The sequence below is a fragment of the Ursus arctos genome, unplaced genomic scaffold (genome assembly GCF_023065955.2).
Source record: "Ursus arctos isolate Adak ecotype North America unplaced genomic scaffold, UrsArc2.0 scaffold_2, whole genome shotgun sequence".
Taxonomy (NCBI): domain Eukaryota; kingdom Metazoa; phylum Chordata; class Mammalia; order Carnivora; family Ursidae; genus Ursus; species Ursus arctos.
The window spans coordinates 74,615,653-74,634,521 of NW_026622874.1; the positions used below are offsets into that span (position 1 = coordinate 74,615,653).

General features: G+C 53.9%; 1 protein-coding gene across 1 annotated transcript in view; it reads right to left on the reverse strand.

Moving 5' to 3' along the window:
• The window catches only part of LOC113270878 (uncharacterized), a 144,956-nt gene that overhangs the window by 98,868 nt on the left and 27,219 nt on the right, over nt 1-18,869 (reverse strand). The window contains exons 13-23 of the mRNA XM_057315114.1: nt 18,314-18,472; nt 17,658-17,782; nt 14,481-14,675; nt 11,570-11,725; nt 10,749-10,933; nt 9,650-9,832; nt 8,458-8,549; nt 6,995-7,158; nt 4,842-5,001; nt 4,640-4,719; nt 493-679 (exon numbers count right to left, since the gene is read on the reverse strand). Of these exons, the coding sequence (XP_057171097.1) occupies nt 493-679; nt 4,640-4,719; nt 4,842-5,001; nt 6,995-7,158; nt 8,458-8,549; nt 9,650-9,832; nt 10,749-10,933; nt 11,570-11,725; nt 14,481-14,675; nt 17,658-17,782; nt 18,314-18,472 (1,686 nt within the window). The remainder of the gene's footprint in view (nt 1-492; nt 680-4,639; nt 4,720-4,841; nt 5,002-6,994; nt 7,159-8,457; nt 8,550-9,649; nt 9,833-10,748; nt 10,934-11,569; nt 11,726-14,480; nt 14,676-17,657; nt 17,783-18,313; nt 18,473-18,869) is intronic.

Genomic DNA, 18,869 nt, shown 5'->3' on the forward strand with positions numbered 1-18,869 from the left:
CAGTGACAATACCCAAAGTCCCCGTGCCGGGTGGCCAGCAGCCCTGGCCCCTGACATCGTTCCCTTGGAATCTCCCGGAACACCCCACGCAGATCATAGCTAGGGGGTCGCACCCCAGCTCTGGGGTCAGGGCGGGCATCTGTCAGACCGGCCGTGCCCAGCCAGGCCATGTGTCTGAGGTTTAAACCATGCCCCATGCAACTTGGGTCATAATGCAAAATGTGTGTTTCATGCATTGTGTAATGCGGGCCAGAATCAAAATGGTCCAAAAGCTGCTGTTCCATGGCTCATAGAGGGGAGTCAACATTGGGAGCCTCTGGGGGCCTGAAGGGAAGCTGTGAGCAGATAGGGAGCCTGGATTTTCCCTTGGGTGGGGTGTTAATACTGGCAGGTGGAAGGCAAGGGGACTCCTCATGGGCTACTCAGCCCTCCCCCTCCTGTAGCCTGGCCCACCGAAGAGAGGGAGCGGCAGGAGGGGGTCCCTCTTCTTACCTGACAGGTGGGCCTGGTCGCTCAGCAGGTCGCTCAGTGACACGAAGAAGGCCAGCTTGCTGCCGGCCTGCCAGCTGAGGTTCCCCATGAGGACGACAGGGCTGCCTGCTGTCACCAGTTTCACCTCCAGCTGGGCCTCACACCGCTGGGCCTCACCGCCAGCTGCTGGCCACAGGTCGCTCCGGCCCTGAAAAGGCCTCAGCATCACCTAAGGGCAAGGGGGGCGGGGCTCGGCCAGCAGGCCTGGCTCTGCCCATAAGAACTGAGACCAGACAGAGGACAAACCTTAGCTAATGGTCTCCTTGGCTGGACCTCCTCCAATTTCTCCCACTTGCCCTTTTTCAAAGTAGGTAGTCCCTGTTATAAGTTCAGATGTAAACATGAAGGACTCCTCTCCTCTCCCCCGCTCGGCAGTCAGCTCTGGGCCAGCTTTCCCTGCAGAATATTCTGGGAACCGACCACATGGGCCACCTCCACCACTCCACAAGCTCAAGCCCCGGCCATCAGCACCTGTGTTATCGCAGCGTCCTTGTCCCGGCTGTCCTGGCTCCTGCCCTGGGCCCTGATATCTGTTCCCCCACCTCCGGCGACCACAGCGACCCCTTCGAGACACGTAGGATCATACGCGCCCGTCTACTTCAGGGTAAAAGTCAAAGTCTTTGCAAAGACCAACAAGGCTGAGGCTTTCTCTGGACGTCAGCAGTGCAGACCCGGCCAATGGGACTGCCCGTGGGAGGACTCTGGCAGGCAGGACACACGAACAGCCCAAAACACATGCTCTGTCATGCTGCTCGAGATTTTTCTGGAGAACCCATAAGCAACTGCATGTCATCCCTGAGGGCCACTGCCAACTACAGACCAATCCCACAGACCTCGCTGCTGACTGACAGCTGATCCGCTCACCCCAAAGATGTAAAACTGACCTCAGCGTTCCCAGACTGCCCACTATTTTAGGTGCTCTCAAAATGCGGTTTTTGCCTTTGTTTCTCGACAGTCACCATTTGCTCTCTTCTGATTCCTCTCAGATAAGGCCTTATGTGATCTGTCCCCCCACCTCTCTGTCCCCTCTCCTATTCTGCTCCAAACACATGAGCGTGTGTGCTGTGCTATTCACACTCCTGGCACATTCTCACCTCAGGACCTTTGCACATGCTGCACCCTTTACCTGGAATCCCTTCCCCCAGAGAACCCCATGACTCTCTTCTGCACAACCTTCATGTCTTTGCTAAGAGTCATTCTCTTCATCAGGCTTACTTTCTCATCCTATTTAAAACTGAAGCCAACCCTCAGACCCTTCTTTTCACATAACCTCAGACCCCTGTGCCCAGCTCAAAGATTCCTGTTTCCTACAGCACATATACCCAGCTATGACCAAACAATGTGCTTATTTAATTCATTTATTGTCTCTCCCATTACAGTGTAAGCTCCAAGAGGAGAAAATTGTGTCTCTTTCACAGAGCTGTCTTCCCAGTGCCTGGCATGTTGCAGGTACTTGATAAATACTTGGTGATAAAAAAATGAAGACCCTGAAAAACACAGGTTTCAATCCCCTCCTTAATCTCCCATCTCGCTCAGTGGCAGCCACCATGCCCAGCTTCTCATGCATCCTCAAGAGAACCGGGGCTCCAGGAGGAAGGTGTCCTCCCCTGACGTTGGTCTTCTCCCCACCAGGGGAAGGAAGGACCTATACGACTCTGCACACACGTGTGTGTGTGTGTGTGTGTGTGTGTGTGTCTGTGTGTGTGCGTGTCTGTGTGTGTGCACACGCACGTAAGCATACACTTACGGGCTCCCTCTTGCTTTTCACAAAAACAGATGTAGGCTCTCCACTCTGCCCTGCCTCTCTCTCTTAAAGGGCTGTCTTGGTGATGGTTTTATGTCGCGAACAGCAGAGGCTGCCTGGCCTTAGCAAAGTGCAGCCCGTGAATAGGACGATCGTGGACTAGTTCACCCAAACCAGGACCCTGAGCAGGTGAAGAGCGCTAGTCACAGTGAGCCAGGTCAAAGGGAAACCGAGGCTCCCTGGGCAGCCTGGGACTTGGGGACCCCCTCTCCCTGCACACCGTGGGAGGAAGCACTGAGAGCCACACGCTCCCCCACGCCCTCCTGAAGCCCCACAGGCTCTGAGCCGGCTTGAACCCAGCTCTGCGGCTCTGTATGCCCGAGCTCCTCTGCCTGGGTTTCCTCGTCCCATATGGGCTCGCTGAGAGCGCTGAAGGCGGGCCTCTGAGCCCAAGGCTACCCATGGCCCCTGAGAACAGGCTTTGGAAAGTTCCAGAACCCTGCTGTTCCCATTGTTGTCATGCGTCTGAGGCAGCTGGAAGTGGAGGCTCTCTAAAAGCAGATGTTTGCAGGCTGCAGACAGCCCTGTGGAGAGCGGCAGGAAGGTGTGCAGGGATGGGGAGGCAATTAGCACTTGTGCATTTAGCAAACAACCAGAGGCGGCTGGCGGGCTCCTGGGAGGTCGGCAATGATCTGTAGCCTCAGGAGTCAGGCAGCTGCGCCTTTAGGAGGAAGGCGCTCTCCCCCGACACTTGGTGCTCTCCCCGCCCAGGGAAGGAAGCAGATCTGGGAGTGCAGAGTGTGCTTGTGCAGCGAAATCCCAGCCCCGGCAGCAGAGTCTCAACGCCAGACCTGAGAAGCCCCCGGAGACCAAGGTGGAAAGGCCAGACCCATTGCCACGGGTGCCCAGATGTCCGGCTTGGCGGGAGCAAGGCTAAAACTGCCGCTTTTCCCCGGACCAGGTTGAACACCAAACGGGAGGTCTCGAGTCTGTCTCCAGCACAGCAGACAAACAGACCCAAAACTTGCACACAACTTCAGGGACCTCAATGGCCCTGCTGAGTCCCATTCAGGGACCCCTGGTTAAGAACCTTCAAAAGTAGCTTCTAAGAGGAAAATGCATGCACCCTTTGCTCTGGGAATTCCACTCCTAAGAATGTCTGAGAAGACTCACACACAACAAACCTAACAGTGGTCGGCTCTGGGGAGGGCTAGCAGGGAGAGTTTTTAATTCTGGACCCGTGCTGACCAGCAGAACTTTCTGCAAGGATGGAAACGTTCTTGGGAAGTGTTCAGTGCCACTGGGGAACGGCATGTTTCTCTTTAATTCTAATTTATTTAACCAGCCACGTGCACTCCCATTCGGGTGGGACCCTCAGTTCTACACCTTTTCCTATCTTTTGAACTTCGAATTATTTGAACTATCACTTATTTTTTTTTATAATGAAATAAAATTTAAATTGTCCTAGTATGCGCTGGCACAAAAAATTTGCCAGGATAGATTTTCAAATAGAAAAAAACAAAAGTGCCAACAAAGAATAGGGTGTGGTCTTTTCACGTAAAACACACACACACACACACGAAACTCAAAAGTAAAAGGTATGTCAAATCTATAGTATTATGGGTTGAATTATGTCCCCTCGAAAGATGTTGAAGGTCTAACCCCTAGTATCTCTGAGTAGGACCTTATTTAGAAATAGAGTCTTTGCAAATGATCCAGTTAAGACAAGGTCGTGAGCGGGTCCTGGTCCAGGATGACTGGTGTCCTTAAAGAAGCATGCAATCTGGGCCCAGACAGAGGAAGACAACGTGACGACGACACAGGGAAAAGCTGCTAGAGGCCAAGGAACGCCTGAGGCCACCAGAAGAGGGGAGAGAAGCACGTAACAGTGCCTCCCTCCCCGCCTCCCTGGGAACCACCCCTGCCAACACCTCGATTTGGGACTTCTGGCCTCAAGGGCTGTGCGAAATTTCTGGTGTTTCGGCCACCCAATTTGGGGTACTCTGTTAGAGAAGCCCCGAGGCACTAACACAGATTGCCCGGGATATACACGACCATTTCTTCTGGAAATTCGGGGAGTACCATGCTTTAACGTGCCCCTTTCCACGGAGTTTCACACATGCTCCTATATGACTAATATTATCAATTTTTGACCTAAATGGTAGTGAGGTTCAAGCCCACTTTTTTCTTCTTTACACATTTCTGAGCACCAAGAGGTTACAAATGTTACGGTAAGAAGAAGGGGAAGAACCACTAATATGCCGATGGTGATGCGACTATTAAGCAGGGACCGTGGGACTGAGGCCAGAAGAGCCTGGCAGGTGGCAGGTGCCAACACGGGAGGTCTGAGGATGTGGAACAAACCTTAATGTAGTAGACGTCCCTGTCATCCAATATCAGCTCCAGGTGACCTACACGGGTACTCTGGAGAGTCTCCATCTTTCCTGGGGAACAAAAGGGTTTAGCGACCAGGGTTTAACCTCCACCCCTGCCTTCCCCAAGGGACAACTTCCTGCCAGGTTTTTTATCTCTGAGCCCCAGGGACCGTGGAGGGGACACTCATTACCGTCCAGCTGCATTTTCTTCCTGGGATGCAGAAGCTTGAGCCGGAACTTCCCCTGGGGCAAGCTGTACCTGACATCCACCCCGACGTCCCTGGGCACCTCTGACTTGGGCGTGCCCATGAAGAGGTGAGCTGAAGCTTCCTGAGGGAGCCAGCTGTCCTTCTGAAAACACAGTGGACTTCTCAGTCTTGAGAACCCCATCCAGCTCCAAAGATTCTCCCCCTTCCCGGGGGGGAAGACTCTCTGCCCCACCATTCTAAAACATGAGTTCTCAGGCTCCTCCTTGGCCTCGCAAGACAAAGACCAAATGGGAAGTGTGGAGAGCTGAGGCAGTGCCTGGAGAAGAGCAACGCCCTGCAGGACAACTCAGGACCATGTCTACAAGGTCTCATTTTGTCCGGCAAATAGCCTAGGGAGGCTATGGCATGGCGCGTGTCACAGGCACCCCGCAGAGAGCCCCTCAGATCCCTTATCCAGCTCTCTGTGCCTGTGCCCCAGCCTTTGCCCACTTTGCTGGTTACACCTGGCACCTGGACCTCCAGAACGCTGCCCTCCTCTGTGTTTTCACAGGAGTAAAAAATACCCCAGCTCCTCAGCCTCCAGGGGACCACACTCAGACGTAACCCATGCTCCAGGGCTCCCCTGGGAACAGGCGGAGGCTGCCACTTCCCCTGACCTCACCCCCCACTCAGTTCTTCCCCTTCCCTATCCTAACTTCTGCACCCTCCTATACTGGGTCTTCCTGGAGCCAATCCCTTTTACCCAAATCCTTGGCTCAGGTCCACTTCAGGGAAAACACAGCCCAAGACACAAGCCCCCTTTAAGGCCCTGCACTGACGAACATTCTTACACCACCAGGAAAGGTTCACTGCTCTGTGTGAGGCTAGCTGTCGGCACAAGGAGTGCGACTGAGTGTTAGATGCACAAAGACGTGCAACCTACCTTCTAGAGGGGGAGCACAGGACCGGCAGACACAAATGTAGACAGCACGCCAGCTGAGGATGGGTACTCCACTAACACACTCAGTGGGAGGAAGGGGTCAGACAGGGTGGTCAGGGAAGGCTGCCTCTGAGGCATTGGAATTTTGGGAAGTGAAGGAAGTGAGAGAGAGCCAAGTGGGTGTCGGAGAAAGTGTTCCAGGCAGAGGAAACAGCCAGTGCAAAGGTCCTGGGGCAGCAATGTGCTTGGCATTTAAAAAAAAAAAAAAAAAGGACACCAGTGTGCGGAGAGTGGTAAGGCCTAGAAAAGAGTAAGGGAGACAGGGAGGGCAGCCCAGCAGGTCAGGGTGTCCAGCTCCTACTCAGAGTGACAGGAGCCACTGGAGAGCTCTGAGCAGAGGAGGGACGAGATCCTTTTGGGATTTTGGAAGACCTGTCTGGCCACTGGGGGACAAGAGATGGCAGGAGATGAGCAGAAAGTGGGAGACCAGATAGGAGGGTATCAAATGCCCATTCTATGCCAGATGCTGAGGACACGAAAGTGAGAAACACAGGCGCTGAAGCCCTTCCTGGGAACTGAGTGACCAGTGGGGAAGACTGATAGTAGTCAAGCAGCTTTAAGTAACAAACATAAAAGTGATTGGGGCACCTGGGTGGCTCAGTTGGTTAAGTGTCTCTTAATTTCAGCTCAGGTCATGATCTCAGGGTTGTGAGACTGAGCCCTGCATCAGGCTCCATGCGGGACGTGAAGCCTGGTTAAGATTCTCTCTCTCCCTCTGCCCCCACCTCTTCTCTCTCTCCCTCTCTAAAAAAACAAAACAAAAACAAAATAAACAAAAACACCCCAAATTTAAAAAAACAAAAAAACACAAAAAACAAAAAACATAAAAGTGATGTAAAGGGAAAAAACATGGTGCTATTAGAGCAAGTAATGAAAGAACGTGACCACTTTTGGGGAATCAAGGCAGGCTTCCCTGAGCAGCTGACCCCTGAACTGAGATCTGAAGACTGATTCAGAGTTAACAAGTCACAGAGCCAGAGCCAGAGCAGCAGCATGTGCAAGGGTCCTGAGGCAGGAGGGAGACCACAGCTGGACCAACCCAGCCCAAAAGCTCCAGAGAAGAGCCCCATGTCCTTATGAGGCTGATCCCAGAGGAGAAGACCTAGGGAGACCCACAGCTCAGCTGGGAAAGAAGGGGCCGTTCCTCACGGCCTACCTGGGGGTGGAAGGTATAGGCAGCTTCCAGCACATACTGTTGGAGGCCCCGGTCCTGCTTCGTCAGTGTCACAGCCGCGAACACAGGTACTGAGAGCAGGTAGGGCTGACCAGCTGCCGGCCAGGTGAGCTCTGTGCACAGCTGCCAGCCCCAGGTGCGGGACACTGTGGAGAGAGCGGGGCGGGCAGCTCTGGTCAGCAGAGAGCCAGAGAATTCCAGGTGGAGCCCACAGCGCTCATCCAGCAAAGAAAAGGCTTCTGTGTGTCCTTTTGGGAACCAGCACCGTGCAGACCAGCATCCCTCAACCCTCGGCACCACTGACACCCTGGGCTGGATAAGGCTTTGTGCTGGGAGCCGACCCGTAGGATGGTGGGCAGCTGCTCTGGGCTCCGCTCACTGCAGGTCAGCAGCCACCCCAGCAACAGTCAGGATAACCCCAATATCTCTAGACATTGCCTGGGGCGCAAACCCCCCCCCCCCCCCCCCCCGCTTGAGGACCCCTGGTGTAGGCTTTAAGAGCCTGAGTGCGTGGAAAGCAGGCTCCACAGTAAGACCGCCTGGGTCCAAATTCCAGCTCTGCCACTGCCCAGCTGTGTGACCTTGGGCAGATTACTTAACATCTCTGTGCCCCAGTGCAGCTCATCTGTAAACTGGGACCGGTAACAGTTCCTGCCTCATGGTGTAGATGTGAGCGCTTAGGACGGCGCCCCGCCTAAAGGAGTCCATTCATTTAGAGCGGCCTCTCCCCCACCTTACTCAAAAAAATGTCCTGCAAAATCCACTACTGTTTGGTGTATTTCCTTCCCAATCTCTTGTCAATTTTGTGGTCTTTCGCCCGATGTTATTATCAAAGAATTTTCTAGTGTTATTAAAATATCTCCTTCTTTTTTATGGGGTCCTAAAGTTACAGGATATCTCAGGTGGTTCACTGAATTAGAAGGTGGAGGATTGTTTTCTATCCATGGCCAGACGGTAAACCCCTGAGGCTTTGCTGATCACAGGGTCCGTAAGGACTCAGCTCTGCAGTCACTGACAACAGCGGACAAAGAGGATAGGTAAACAAATGGGCGTGGCCATGTGCCAATGACACTATTTCTGGCCAGTGTAACATCAATTTCACAAGTTTTTCACATATGAAATATTCTTTGATGACTTCGCAACAATTTGAAAATGTAACAACCTGCTGGCAGCTTGCAAGCTTGTAATGAGCCGTTCACCTACGCCTGTGCCCTTGTAAATAACGATGCCGTGAACATCCTTGTGCACAGCGCACGTTAAAATGATTTTGGTTTATTTTCATAGGGTAGAGTTCTAGAAGCAGAATCTAATTCTAGAAGCAGAATTAAGGGATAGAAATACTTTTTAGGGCAGAAGAGCAACTCTAGCATTTGGAGCTGGCACTGCTCCCCTCGGCTCCCAGACGCCCAGCTTGGGACAATAATGGCAAAGACCCCGCTGCCTACCTTTCTCGTCAGTACAGGATTGGGCCTCGGAAGGGCTGTGGACGTTACTGAGGCTTCTCACGCCATCCCCAGTGACGAGATACAGCTTAGAGCTGGGTGAGGAAAGAAGAAAATCCCAGACAAGGCATTTTCATTCATTCACTGGACAAATATGCCTTAAGCTGCCCCAGGTTGGCACTGGGGTGAATTCCACCACGAACAGGATGGGCCTTTGGGGAACTCACCTACAGCACTCAGTGGTAAGTGCCACCACAGACCTGAATGCGGGTGGCATAGGGTCTGTCTTGGGGATGGAGCAAGGCCTCCTTTAGCTGGGGGGTGGGGGTCTCTGCAGAGATTAACATGTGAGCAGAGACTCTAAGGATGAGAAGGAGCCAGGATTCTAGACAGAGGGAATAGCAGATGCAAAGGTCCTGCGGCGGGAAAAAAAGTAGCCTCTTTAGGAGAACAAAAAGGTCGTTTAAGGGGGTCAGGGTGGAGGAAGAGGGCGTGAGTGAAGGGCAGGAGGTAGTGGAAGGAAACAGGTGAGAGGGAGGCAGAAGCCCCATGAGGGAGGGCAATCATGAAGACCTGGGCCATCCTAGAAGCAAGTAGAGAGTTTTAAACAGGCGAGGGATGGGGAGTGACATGACTTGACATTTTAAAGGACCCCCCTGGCTGCTTCTGGAAGAAGGGCCTAGAGGACAGCAAGAGGACAGTGTCCCTGGCTAGGGTGGGACAACAGAGACAAAGCAGGTGTGACTGGGGGCAGCCTGGCTTCACTCTTATTTCATCTGAAGTAACTCATTTTCCATCTATCACCTCTCTGGGAGGCTGGGAACCAGCTGGTCCCAGGAGGGACCCCGTAAAGAGCTGAGGAGTATGGGAGCTCCCCCCTCCACCTCCCAGCCACCCCACAGTCCCTGTCACAGACACCCCTCCATATTGACACACACACACTCACTCCCACACACTTACATACACAGACACACGGCACACTCACAGATGCCCCTTACTGACATGTGCACACTTACACACACACGATCGGACAGGCACACCCCGCTCTCACAAACACACCCACAGACAGATGTATTCATATACAGACTCCCAAATACACCCTCACACACACACACAGGCTCACACCCACGCCTGCCCCACCCTCGCTTGCACACACGCACGCACAGGCTCCCTCTCACCGGTGTGGGACGCCCACCTGAAGCTGACCAGCTCCACGGCCTCCTCGGGGGTGTTCAGATGCACCTTGAGGTCCCGGCCCTTCCTCGCGTGGATCCCACCGTCCAGGCTGGCGGTGCCACGGACGCCAGTCACCCACCTCAGCCCGGCCTGCCCCAGGGCGCCCACTGCGCCCATCTGCGCCGAGATCTGGAGCAGGGCACTGAGGGGAGAGCCACGTGCTGGCTGCAGCCTGCAGGCCGGGGGCTGCACACGGCACCCCCTTGCTCACCGCCCCGGCCACTCTCCGCTGTTCCTGGCAGTCTGAGCCACAGCGGCCCCCCGCACTGTGCCCACAGCTGACCACGCCCTCCACGTGCACCCGGCACTTCACACGTGGTCCATCCGGGGCCTTGCCATCATTGGCCTCAACTTACAGATGCAGACACGGGCTGGGAGCCGCGGAACCACCTACTCGGGTCCCACAGCCCGGACACGGGGCAGCAGGACTGGGAGCAGGGGCAGTCTGAGCCCCAGCCGGGGTCTTCGTGCCAAAGGGCCCCACATCAGAGCCAGAAACCACAGACTGGCCAGCTGAGGGGGCGACAGTCGCCCAGCAGGTCCCGGACCCGCGCTAGAGTAAGACCGAGCCCCGAACCAACTCTGCCCACACGGTGCGGCCTGGACCCGCAGCGCATCCGCCTGGAGCCTATTTCCTCAACCGTTAGTGGGAAGACGAATGGCGCCCATCTCACGGGTGATGGTGCGGGTTCCCTGGACTCAGAGCCCATTCACCTTAAGCAGTCCTGCCTCTCGCCCTCCTCCCCGCCCCTCGGAGGCAGAGTGGAGCAGAGGGAAGCGTGGCTCGTGGCAGGACACCAGAATCCCAGCTGCCTGGCATAGCCATGCATCCTTGGGCACATGATGTCACCTCACTGAGCCTCAGTCTTCTCACCTGTCAAGTGGGCATAGCCGCCCAGCATCTCCTCACAGTCTCTCAGCACAAAAAACACTCATGGGAGCTGGTGCTACGGATGGTCTACAGAGCAGGGCCCCCTCCAGCCCAGCCATGCCGATGGCCCAGCTCTCTGCAGCCCCCGCCACCCACCTCCCTCCTCCAGCTCCAAGAAGCTAGGTACCTGGGCTTGATGTAACCATTCACAGAGAAATCCAGATGCTGCTGGAAGTCGGCAGCCCCTCGGACTCGAATGCTGACGGCGGCCGAGGCGTTGAGAGTCAGCTGGGCTGGAAGGCCGGATATGGTGGGAAAGGTGAGCTCCTGCACTGCCAGGTTCAGCCTCCGGGTCACCTGTACCTCCTGTCCCTGTGGCCAGAGAACCGTCAGGATGCAGGTGACAGCCCTTGGCGTGGGCCAGGCGCGCACCGAGCACACACCACCTTCTTTGATCCTCACGCCAGGGTGGTGGGGGAGGAAGGGACATGATCATTGTGCCCTGTTTCCAGATGAGAAAACTGAGCCCACAGATGAAGTCACCTGGCCAAACCTACCAAACTCTGGTAGAGCAGAGTTCAAACCCAGTCCATTTACTGCGGAAAAGGGTCAGAGGTCAGGGATCCAGGGTGAGTCAGGTAAGGAGGAATGTGGGCCGTTCCCACGATGCAGACCACTTAGTACGGGCCAGGTGCATTTTAAAAGCTTTGTTGCATTTTTGCTGCATTAGCTCATGGAACGCAACAGCCCCATAAAGTAGCAGCTGCTTTCATTACTGTCATCATTGTTATGTTATCATGCCCGTTCCACAGATGCACAAACCGAGGCCATGACAAGTTAACGCTCCCAAGGAGGTAAGAGGTGGAGCCGTGATTTCAACTTGGGCAGCCTGGCCCGAAATACCATGGTCTTGAGTCTGGAGCGTACTTCAGTACTTTCCCCCAAAGCATCGAAGGAAACAAGACGGGGCCAGCAGGGCAGGGAGGGGCCGAGCCCAGGCTGAGGTACCTTCAGGAGCTTGACTGCCAGCTCGGCCAGGTTCAAGGACTGGCGTTTCACGAGGCTCCCCATCACCCCGCAGTTCACGAAGCTCAGCTCGTGCCCAAACACCTTCACACTCAGCTCACAACGCAGCGCCCGCCGCCCCGCACGCCTCCGGGCCACCTGAGGGAGAACCCAGACCGGTGACCAGGAGCAGGTCTGGCATCTGGACACACGTGGGGGCCTGGGGGAGCGGGAGGGCGAGGTCAAGGGCTTTCGGTGTCTGGAACGTGGCTTGCAAAACTCGTGCCCACAGGCAGACTCCACGGATGTGTTTTCTTTGACCGGCCCCCTGCCTGATGCCCGAGGCAGTGCGTGTGGGAGTGAGTGTTCTCGTCATCTTTGTATTCTGGAATAATCTTAGATTTACAGAAAAGTTGCCAAGAGGGTGCAGAGAGCTCCCACACCCCCCTCGCCCTGTCTCTACTGGCAGCGTCTTTCATGGCCAGCGTTCAGGGAAAGCTAAGAAGCCAACACGGGACGTGCCATTAACAGAACTCCAGACATCAAATTTCACCAGTTTTTCCATTTCGGTTCTCCCTCTGTTCCAGGGTCCAATCCAGGTTGCATACTGCCTTAACTTGTCCCGTCTCTCCCGTCTCCTCTGCTCTGTGACCATTTGTCCTTCTTCGTATTTTTCACAGTGCATATTTTTAAAGACGTATTTATTAATTTGAGAGACAGAGCACGAGCAGTGGGGAAGGGGAGAGGGGGTGGGAGAAGCAGACTCCTCGCTGAACAGGGAGCCCCACACAGGACTTGATCCCAGGACCCCGAGATCATGACCCCAGCTGAAGGCAGACGCTCTACTAACCGAGCCACCCAGGTGCCCCTCACAGTGCATATTTTTTAAAATTTAAATTTGTTTCCAACGTTTAAAAATTAGGAGACTACATATGAAATTCAGAATCTCTGGCTTCTCGAAAAAGAGAAGTTTTGGGGGCACCTGGGTGGCTCCGTCGTTGAGCGTCTGCCTTCGGCTCAGGGCGTGATCCCCACATTCTGGGATCGAGCCCCGCATCAGGCTCCTCCGCTGGGAGCCTGCTACTTCCTCTCCTACTCCCCCTGCTTGTGTTCCCTCTCTCATTGGCTGTCTCTCTGTCAAATAAATAAATAAAATCTTTTTAAAAAATTAAAAAAAGAAAAAGAAAAAAAAAAAAAGAAAAAGAGAAGTTTTAGCCTGTCTCCCCCGCCACCACAAAAAAGGGCAATAAGAAACCAGAGCTGGATGGTGGCCGCCACTTTTAACCGAGGCATGTGCTTCTCCCTACCTGCCAGTCCCCACCGCTCCCTATCGGCCTTCCAACACTGAGGCCAAGCATTGTTTCCACGATCGCTGTGTTTGTGCTGAATATATCCCGGAATGGGACTCTCCATCTTACGTGTGAAAATAACAGACAAAAAGGATGCAGATTCTAAGAACAAATGTTTAGACCCCGCCCACCACTCTCAGTCTCGTTGTTTGCCGGCCCCAGCTCTAGTCCCACAGGCTTTAAAGGCACAGACCATGTCCTGACCATCTTTGCGTCCTTGGGCCCATGGGTTCACACCTGATGATTGGTAAAGTTGTGAACACGTGAGCTAATGCCCCAGCCACTCTCCTCGATCACCCTCAGATGCACATGGCAAGGACTTCTTCCAAGAGTGAAAAGGTTGCCAACAACCTCAGTGTCCATCAGAGGGAGAAGAGTCACGTAAAATAGAATTCCCCACCCACAGAATGGGTATTAAAGGACCCCACCACCCACCACCTCCATTCCTGGGTAGACACCCAGCAGAAACACACACACACATTCATCAAAAAGACATGTGCAAGAATGTTCATCGCACTATCTGCAATAACCCAGAAACCGGAAATTATCCGGAAGTCCCCCACAAGTAGGACTGATCAATTCTGCAGCATTCGTACCGTGGAACGTTGCATAGCAGGGAGCACGAACAAAGCATGAACACGTACAGCCGTGTGGATGGATCTCACCCACAAAGCTTAAGCCAGAGAAGCTAGACACACACACAAAATGACACGAGTAGCATTATCCACACTCGCCAAGAGGGAAACAACCTGCAACCCCAACGTCCATCAGCAGGCGAGTGGGTAAGCACAGTGGATCTACCCACGCCGTGGAAGGCCATTCAGCCGTCGAGAGGGATGGAGGACCGATCCGTGCTACACGGACGAGTCTCAAAATCCGACGCTCGGGGAGCGGGGCCGGACACAACAGGTCACGGGTTGTCCATTTATAGGAAATGTTCACGACAGGACAATCCATAGGGACCCAAAGCAGATGAGTGGTTTCCAGGGGCTGGGGGAAGCCGGGATGGGAGCGACTGTTAATGGGGACGGGGGTCTCCTTTGGGGTGATGAAAATGTCTTCGAATTAGACAGAAGGGGTGGTTACATATCACTATGAACGTGCATATATGTGTCCAAACTTAAATTGTATCCTTGGACCACATGCTGCTTATTATAAGTCGACGATATGTCCACAGGCTGTTTTTACCAAGTAGAACTCATCAGTGCAGTGAGGAGGCAGACTGGTGATCGTCCTTGGTTGCGGTGGGTAGAGGAGAAGAGGGAGGGGCAGGGGGCTCTGGGGTGCTGATGATGGTCTGGGCATTGACTGTAAGGATGCGTTCTGTTAGTGGAAATACCCTTAGGACTTGGAGGCTTTTCTAACTGTATGTGATGCTTTGATTGACACGTTCTCACGACAACGCAGGCTAACAGCTGACTACTCAGCTCTGGGCCGGCTACTGCTCCTGTGAGTGTCTGGGGGGGGCACAGGGTCAGAGTTCATCGATGCCCCAGTTCTCAGGCCAAAAGCTCAGGCTGGTGAGGGGAGGGAGCAGGGTGGGTGCAGGTACCCCCCCTCCTTACCTTCTCTTGTAGATCTCTCATCTTTCTGGACCTTTCTTCTGGACAGTCAGGGTTGGCTGCCTGTGGTGTAGGTCCTGGTTCTGGCTCTGGGGATTTCTCTGGCTGGGCCTCTCCCTCCTCTTCCTGCCCCCAGAATGACTTCCCACCAAACAGCCTGTAGACGATTTTCTCTGCATTTTCCAGGCGGAGGCCAAGCTGGGAAGAAAAGTCAGGGCTCACTGAGAAGCAGCTCGGTCAGTAGCATGGTGATTCAGAGCTGCAGAGCCGGGGGCTCAAATGGGGAGGGGGGTCACAGGCTTGGGCAGGGTACTCTGGGCTCCCCAGGGTCCACCTGGACCCAAGCAAAGGGGTACCACCTTTTCAGATCATCGAGTTCCACATCTGCTCGGCAAATGTGGCTCAGCATAAATTCTTACCGATTCTTTAGGGCCTGGTTCACTTGTCACCACCTCTGGGAAGTCTTCCCTGAATTTCCACGTCAATCCCTTCCCACATTTCTTACCCCCAGAGCAAATCCATCACTCCTTCCTCTGAGAGTCCAGCACAAAATGTCTAGGTCACACTTATGCTGTGATCTGTGTGTCTCCCTTGCAAGATCCTGAGCTCCCTGAGAGCAGGGGCCCTTGTCTCATTCACTAGGCATGCCGAAGGCCTGGTTGAGGGGTCATTGCGTGTTGATTTGACTAGGCCACGGGGTGGTCACACATAATTGTGGGTGTTTCTGTAAGAGATTTCTGAATGAATTTAACATTTTTTTAGATTGATTTATTTTAGAGAGAGAGAGAGTGGAGGAGGAGGTAGGGGAAGAGGGAGGGGGAATCTTAAGCAGACTCCATGCTGAGCTCAAAGCCCGATGCAGGGCTCCATCTCACGACCCCAAGACCACGACCTGAGCCAAAACCAAGAGTTTGATGCTTAACTGACTGAGCTACCCTCACGCTCCTGAATTTAACATTTAAATCAATCAACTGAGTCAGGCAGAGTGCCCTCCATAATGTATAGGTGGGCCACATCCAATCAGTCGAAGGCATGAATCAAACAAAAGGCAGACTCTCCCCCAACCATGGGGTAATTCCTCCTGACTGCTTCCGAGCTGGGACATCACTTTTTTTTCCTGCATACAGCCTCAACTGAGACATCAGCTCTTTCCAGGTCTCAAACCTCCAGACTCAAAGTATACTATTGGCTCTCAGACCTTCAGACTCAGACTAGAACTAAGCATCGGCTTTCCTGGTCTCCAGCTTGCTGACCACAGATCTTGGGACCTGTCAGCCTCCATTATCGTGTGGGTCAATTCCTTACAATACATCTCTTCTAGATATAATGCATGCTACTGGTCGTTTCTCTGGAGAACCCTGACTAATACACCTGGCTTGGTTGGTTCTCAAAATCTGATGGGTGAGTGAATGAGTCCTTCTTCCTGTCCCTCCTTCCTTCCACCTGCCCATCCATCTACCCATCTGCTCACTCACTCTTTAATCCTTCCCATCTATCTGTCCACCTATCCATCCATCTGTCCGTCCGTCCGTCCATCCATCCATCCATCTATCCGTCCATCCATCCATCCATCCGTCCGCCTATCCATCCATCCATCCATCCATCCATCCATCCATCCATCCATCCACCTATCCATCCATCTATCCATCCATCCATCCATCTATCCGTCCATCCATCCATCTGTCCACCTATCCATCCATCTGTCCATCCATCCATCCATCCGTCCGTCCGCCTATCCATCCATCCATCCTTTCATCCTTCCAGCCACCTTCCCTTCTTTCCGTCTATTGTGCCTTCCATCATTCTACCCCAATGAGTCCAAGAACATTTGTACAGAAATCACCGGAGGGTCAGCCGTTAGCAGACCTAAGCCCATGCACTCAGCTGGCAATGTTTGGACAAGCTCCCTGTTCTCCATAAATCAGAAGGGGTCGGGAGAAGGCGGAGCACCCTCCCTTGGGCAAGCCACAGGAGCCCGGGGAAGGAGACGGAAGGGCGCCAAGGTAATCCATCACTCTTAAGTTTGCTGTACACAGGACCTCAGAGATACCGCCTCTTCTGTTGCTGCACCCCCCACTCTAGTCTCCACACAACAGCCAGAATGTTCAAACCACGTCATCTCACTCTGCAGCTTAAGACCCTTCCATGACATGGCCGTGCTCCTCTCTGCCCTCCCGTCTTGTTTCTCCTCACTCCCTGGTCTACTTCTACTCCTTCGACTCATCAAGTCCTTCTTTGTCTGAGGACCTTTGCATATACTGGTGCCCCTGCCTGGAAGGCTCTTACCCCAGCTCTTTACTGGGCTGCTCATGCTCCTTCTTCAGCTCGCAGCTCAAACTCCACCTTCCCGGACACAGTACTTAGAGTCGCCATTGTTTTATCAACGTGTCTACTCATTTTTATCTGTCTACCTCTCTTGGCAGGGATCACATCTCTCTTGTTGATTGTCATATTCTCAGAGCCTAGCACAGCACCTGGCACATGTCAGGTTAGAAAACAGACAGGTGGGTGGGTGGATAAATGTGGATGGATGGATGGGTGGATGGGTGGATGGGTGGGGAAGAGGGAAGGTGGAGAGAGGGGTATGATGGCACATTAATGAACAGATGGAGGAGAAGGACAGATGGATGGATGGATGGATGCATGGATGAGAATGGACGGACGGATGGATGGATGGATGGATGGACGGACGGACGGATAGACAGCCAGATGTACAGAGGTATGTAAGGGTGGATATGCGGACAGATGCACGAGTGGGTGGCTACATAGCAGTGTGTGTGGGGATGACTAGGAGAATAAATGAACAGATGCAGGGGTGAGAGGCTGATAGGGAAATGGGTGGGAGGCAACATAAATGGACGGATGAGAGGGGTGGATGGATGGTACATGAGGGCAGATGGACATGCAGCTGGCGGGCGGCTGGGAGACTAGGTGAGAGGGCAGATGGAGAGAGGAGTGGGAAGGAACAGAGACGAGTGAGATAAGAGACTGATGAGAGGGAGGGATGGGGTGGATAGATGGGTGTACGTGTGGGTAGATGGGTGGAAGGAGTGGGGGTACAAGATGGAGGAGTGGATCAATACAGACAACAGGTGACACGTGGAAAGCTGGGTGGATAGGATCATTTCTGGCCCCGAGTCTAGAAGAGGTCCCAAGAGACTACAGCAGGCCCCCTCTTACCTCCAGGAGGTTGAAGGCATGACCTAGGGCATGGATGGTCAGGTTGGTCGTGGCAGAACGGGGGAGAAAGGAGGCTGGAGAAAAGAGAACGGTCCTCTCCAGGTTGGCCCCCAGGCTGCCAGACACTAGGAGGAGAGACAGGATCAGTACACGCCCCACCCCTCACGGAGCAGCGTCTGGCCGCTGAGGGGCTGTAGCCTGAGAAAGGGTAAGACGTGGTGCGTCCTCTCCAGCAGGACACGTGCCTCAGCCTTAAGCCTCATCATGGGCCCAGGGAAGGCCAGACGGGTCACAAATGTACCCGCACCTGCTCACAGGCAGAGAGGGGGCAGCCGGAGCACCCCACTCTCGGCCCCCAGACCCCCAGGGTCGCTGAGGTAGTTTAGGTGCCTAAGCTAGAACAGGATGCTTCTGGATGCTCTGTTTCATTGTGGTAAGGAGGCGACAGCCCTAGCTTGGTGCCAATCTCCTTGTAACACAGGGGAAAAAGTTCTCCAACTCACAGGCAGGCAACAGAATCGATGCCAATTTACATATAAACAGGTGATATTGGGGAAAGAGTGTCTTTGATGACGTGCCCTCAAGGGTTAGAGCTCCCAGGTCCCCAGGGCTATGTGACCCCAGAGCAGGACAGCAGCTGCCCAGGATGGCCATACCTGAGTTGAAGGTGACATCAGAATAGGATGAGTGTTTCCAGGCCTCCGGCTGGAACTCCCGGCTCAAGATGTCCTCAGGGAGGGCCTCCTGGAGAGCTCGCTTCAGGGGGTCACCGGTCTCCAGAAGCTCCATCAGGTGACTCCACACAAAGGAGCCCACTGGAGTCCGGACATGGCCATCAGGGAGGGGAAGGAAGAGGAGGGAGGGGAGGGATGAATCTGGAGCCGGCACAGCCCAGAGAAAACATCTCCCCCCAAGCCCCTATCCCGAGTCCTGCTATTTCCACATGGCAAGGACTTCTCAGGAGCTTAGGTAACCACATTTTCTTTCCAGAAATAGTGGGAAACCACAGTGCCTTAAAGGAACTTAGAAATCTAGCCTGTGCACAGCATTCTGACGTGCCTCCCTAAAGGGAAAAGGAGGCATTGTGGGGAAAGCTCTGGCTTAACAGTCAGACCCAAGTCTGAATCTCAGTCCCACCACTCATGAGCTGTGTGACCTCAGGCTGGTTACTCTCCTCTCTGAGACTTAGTTTCCTCATTTGTAAAAGGAAAT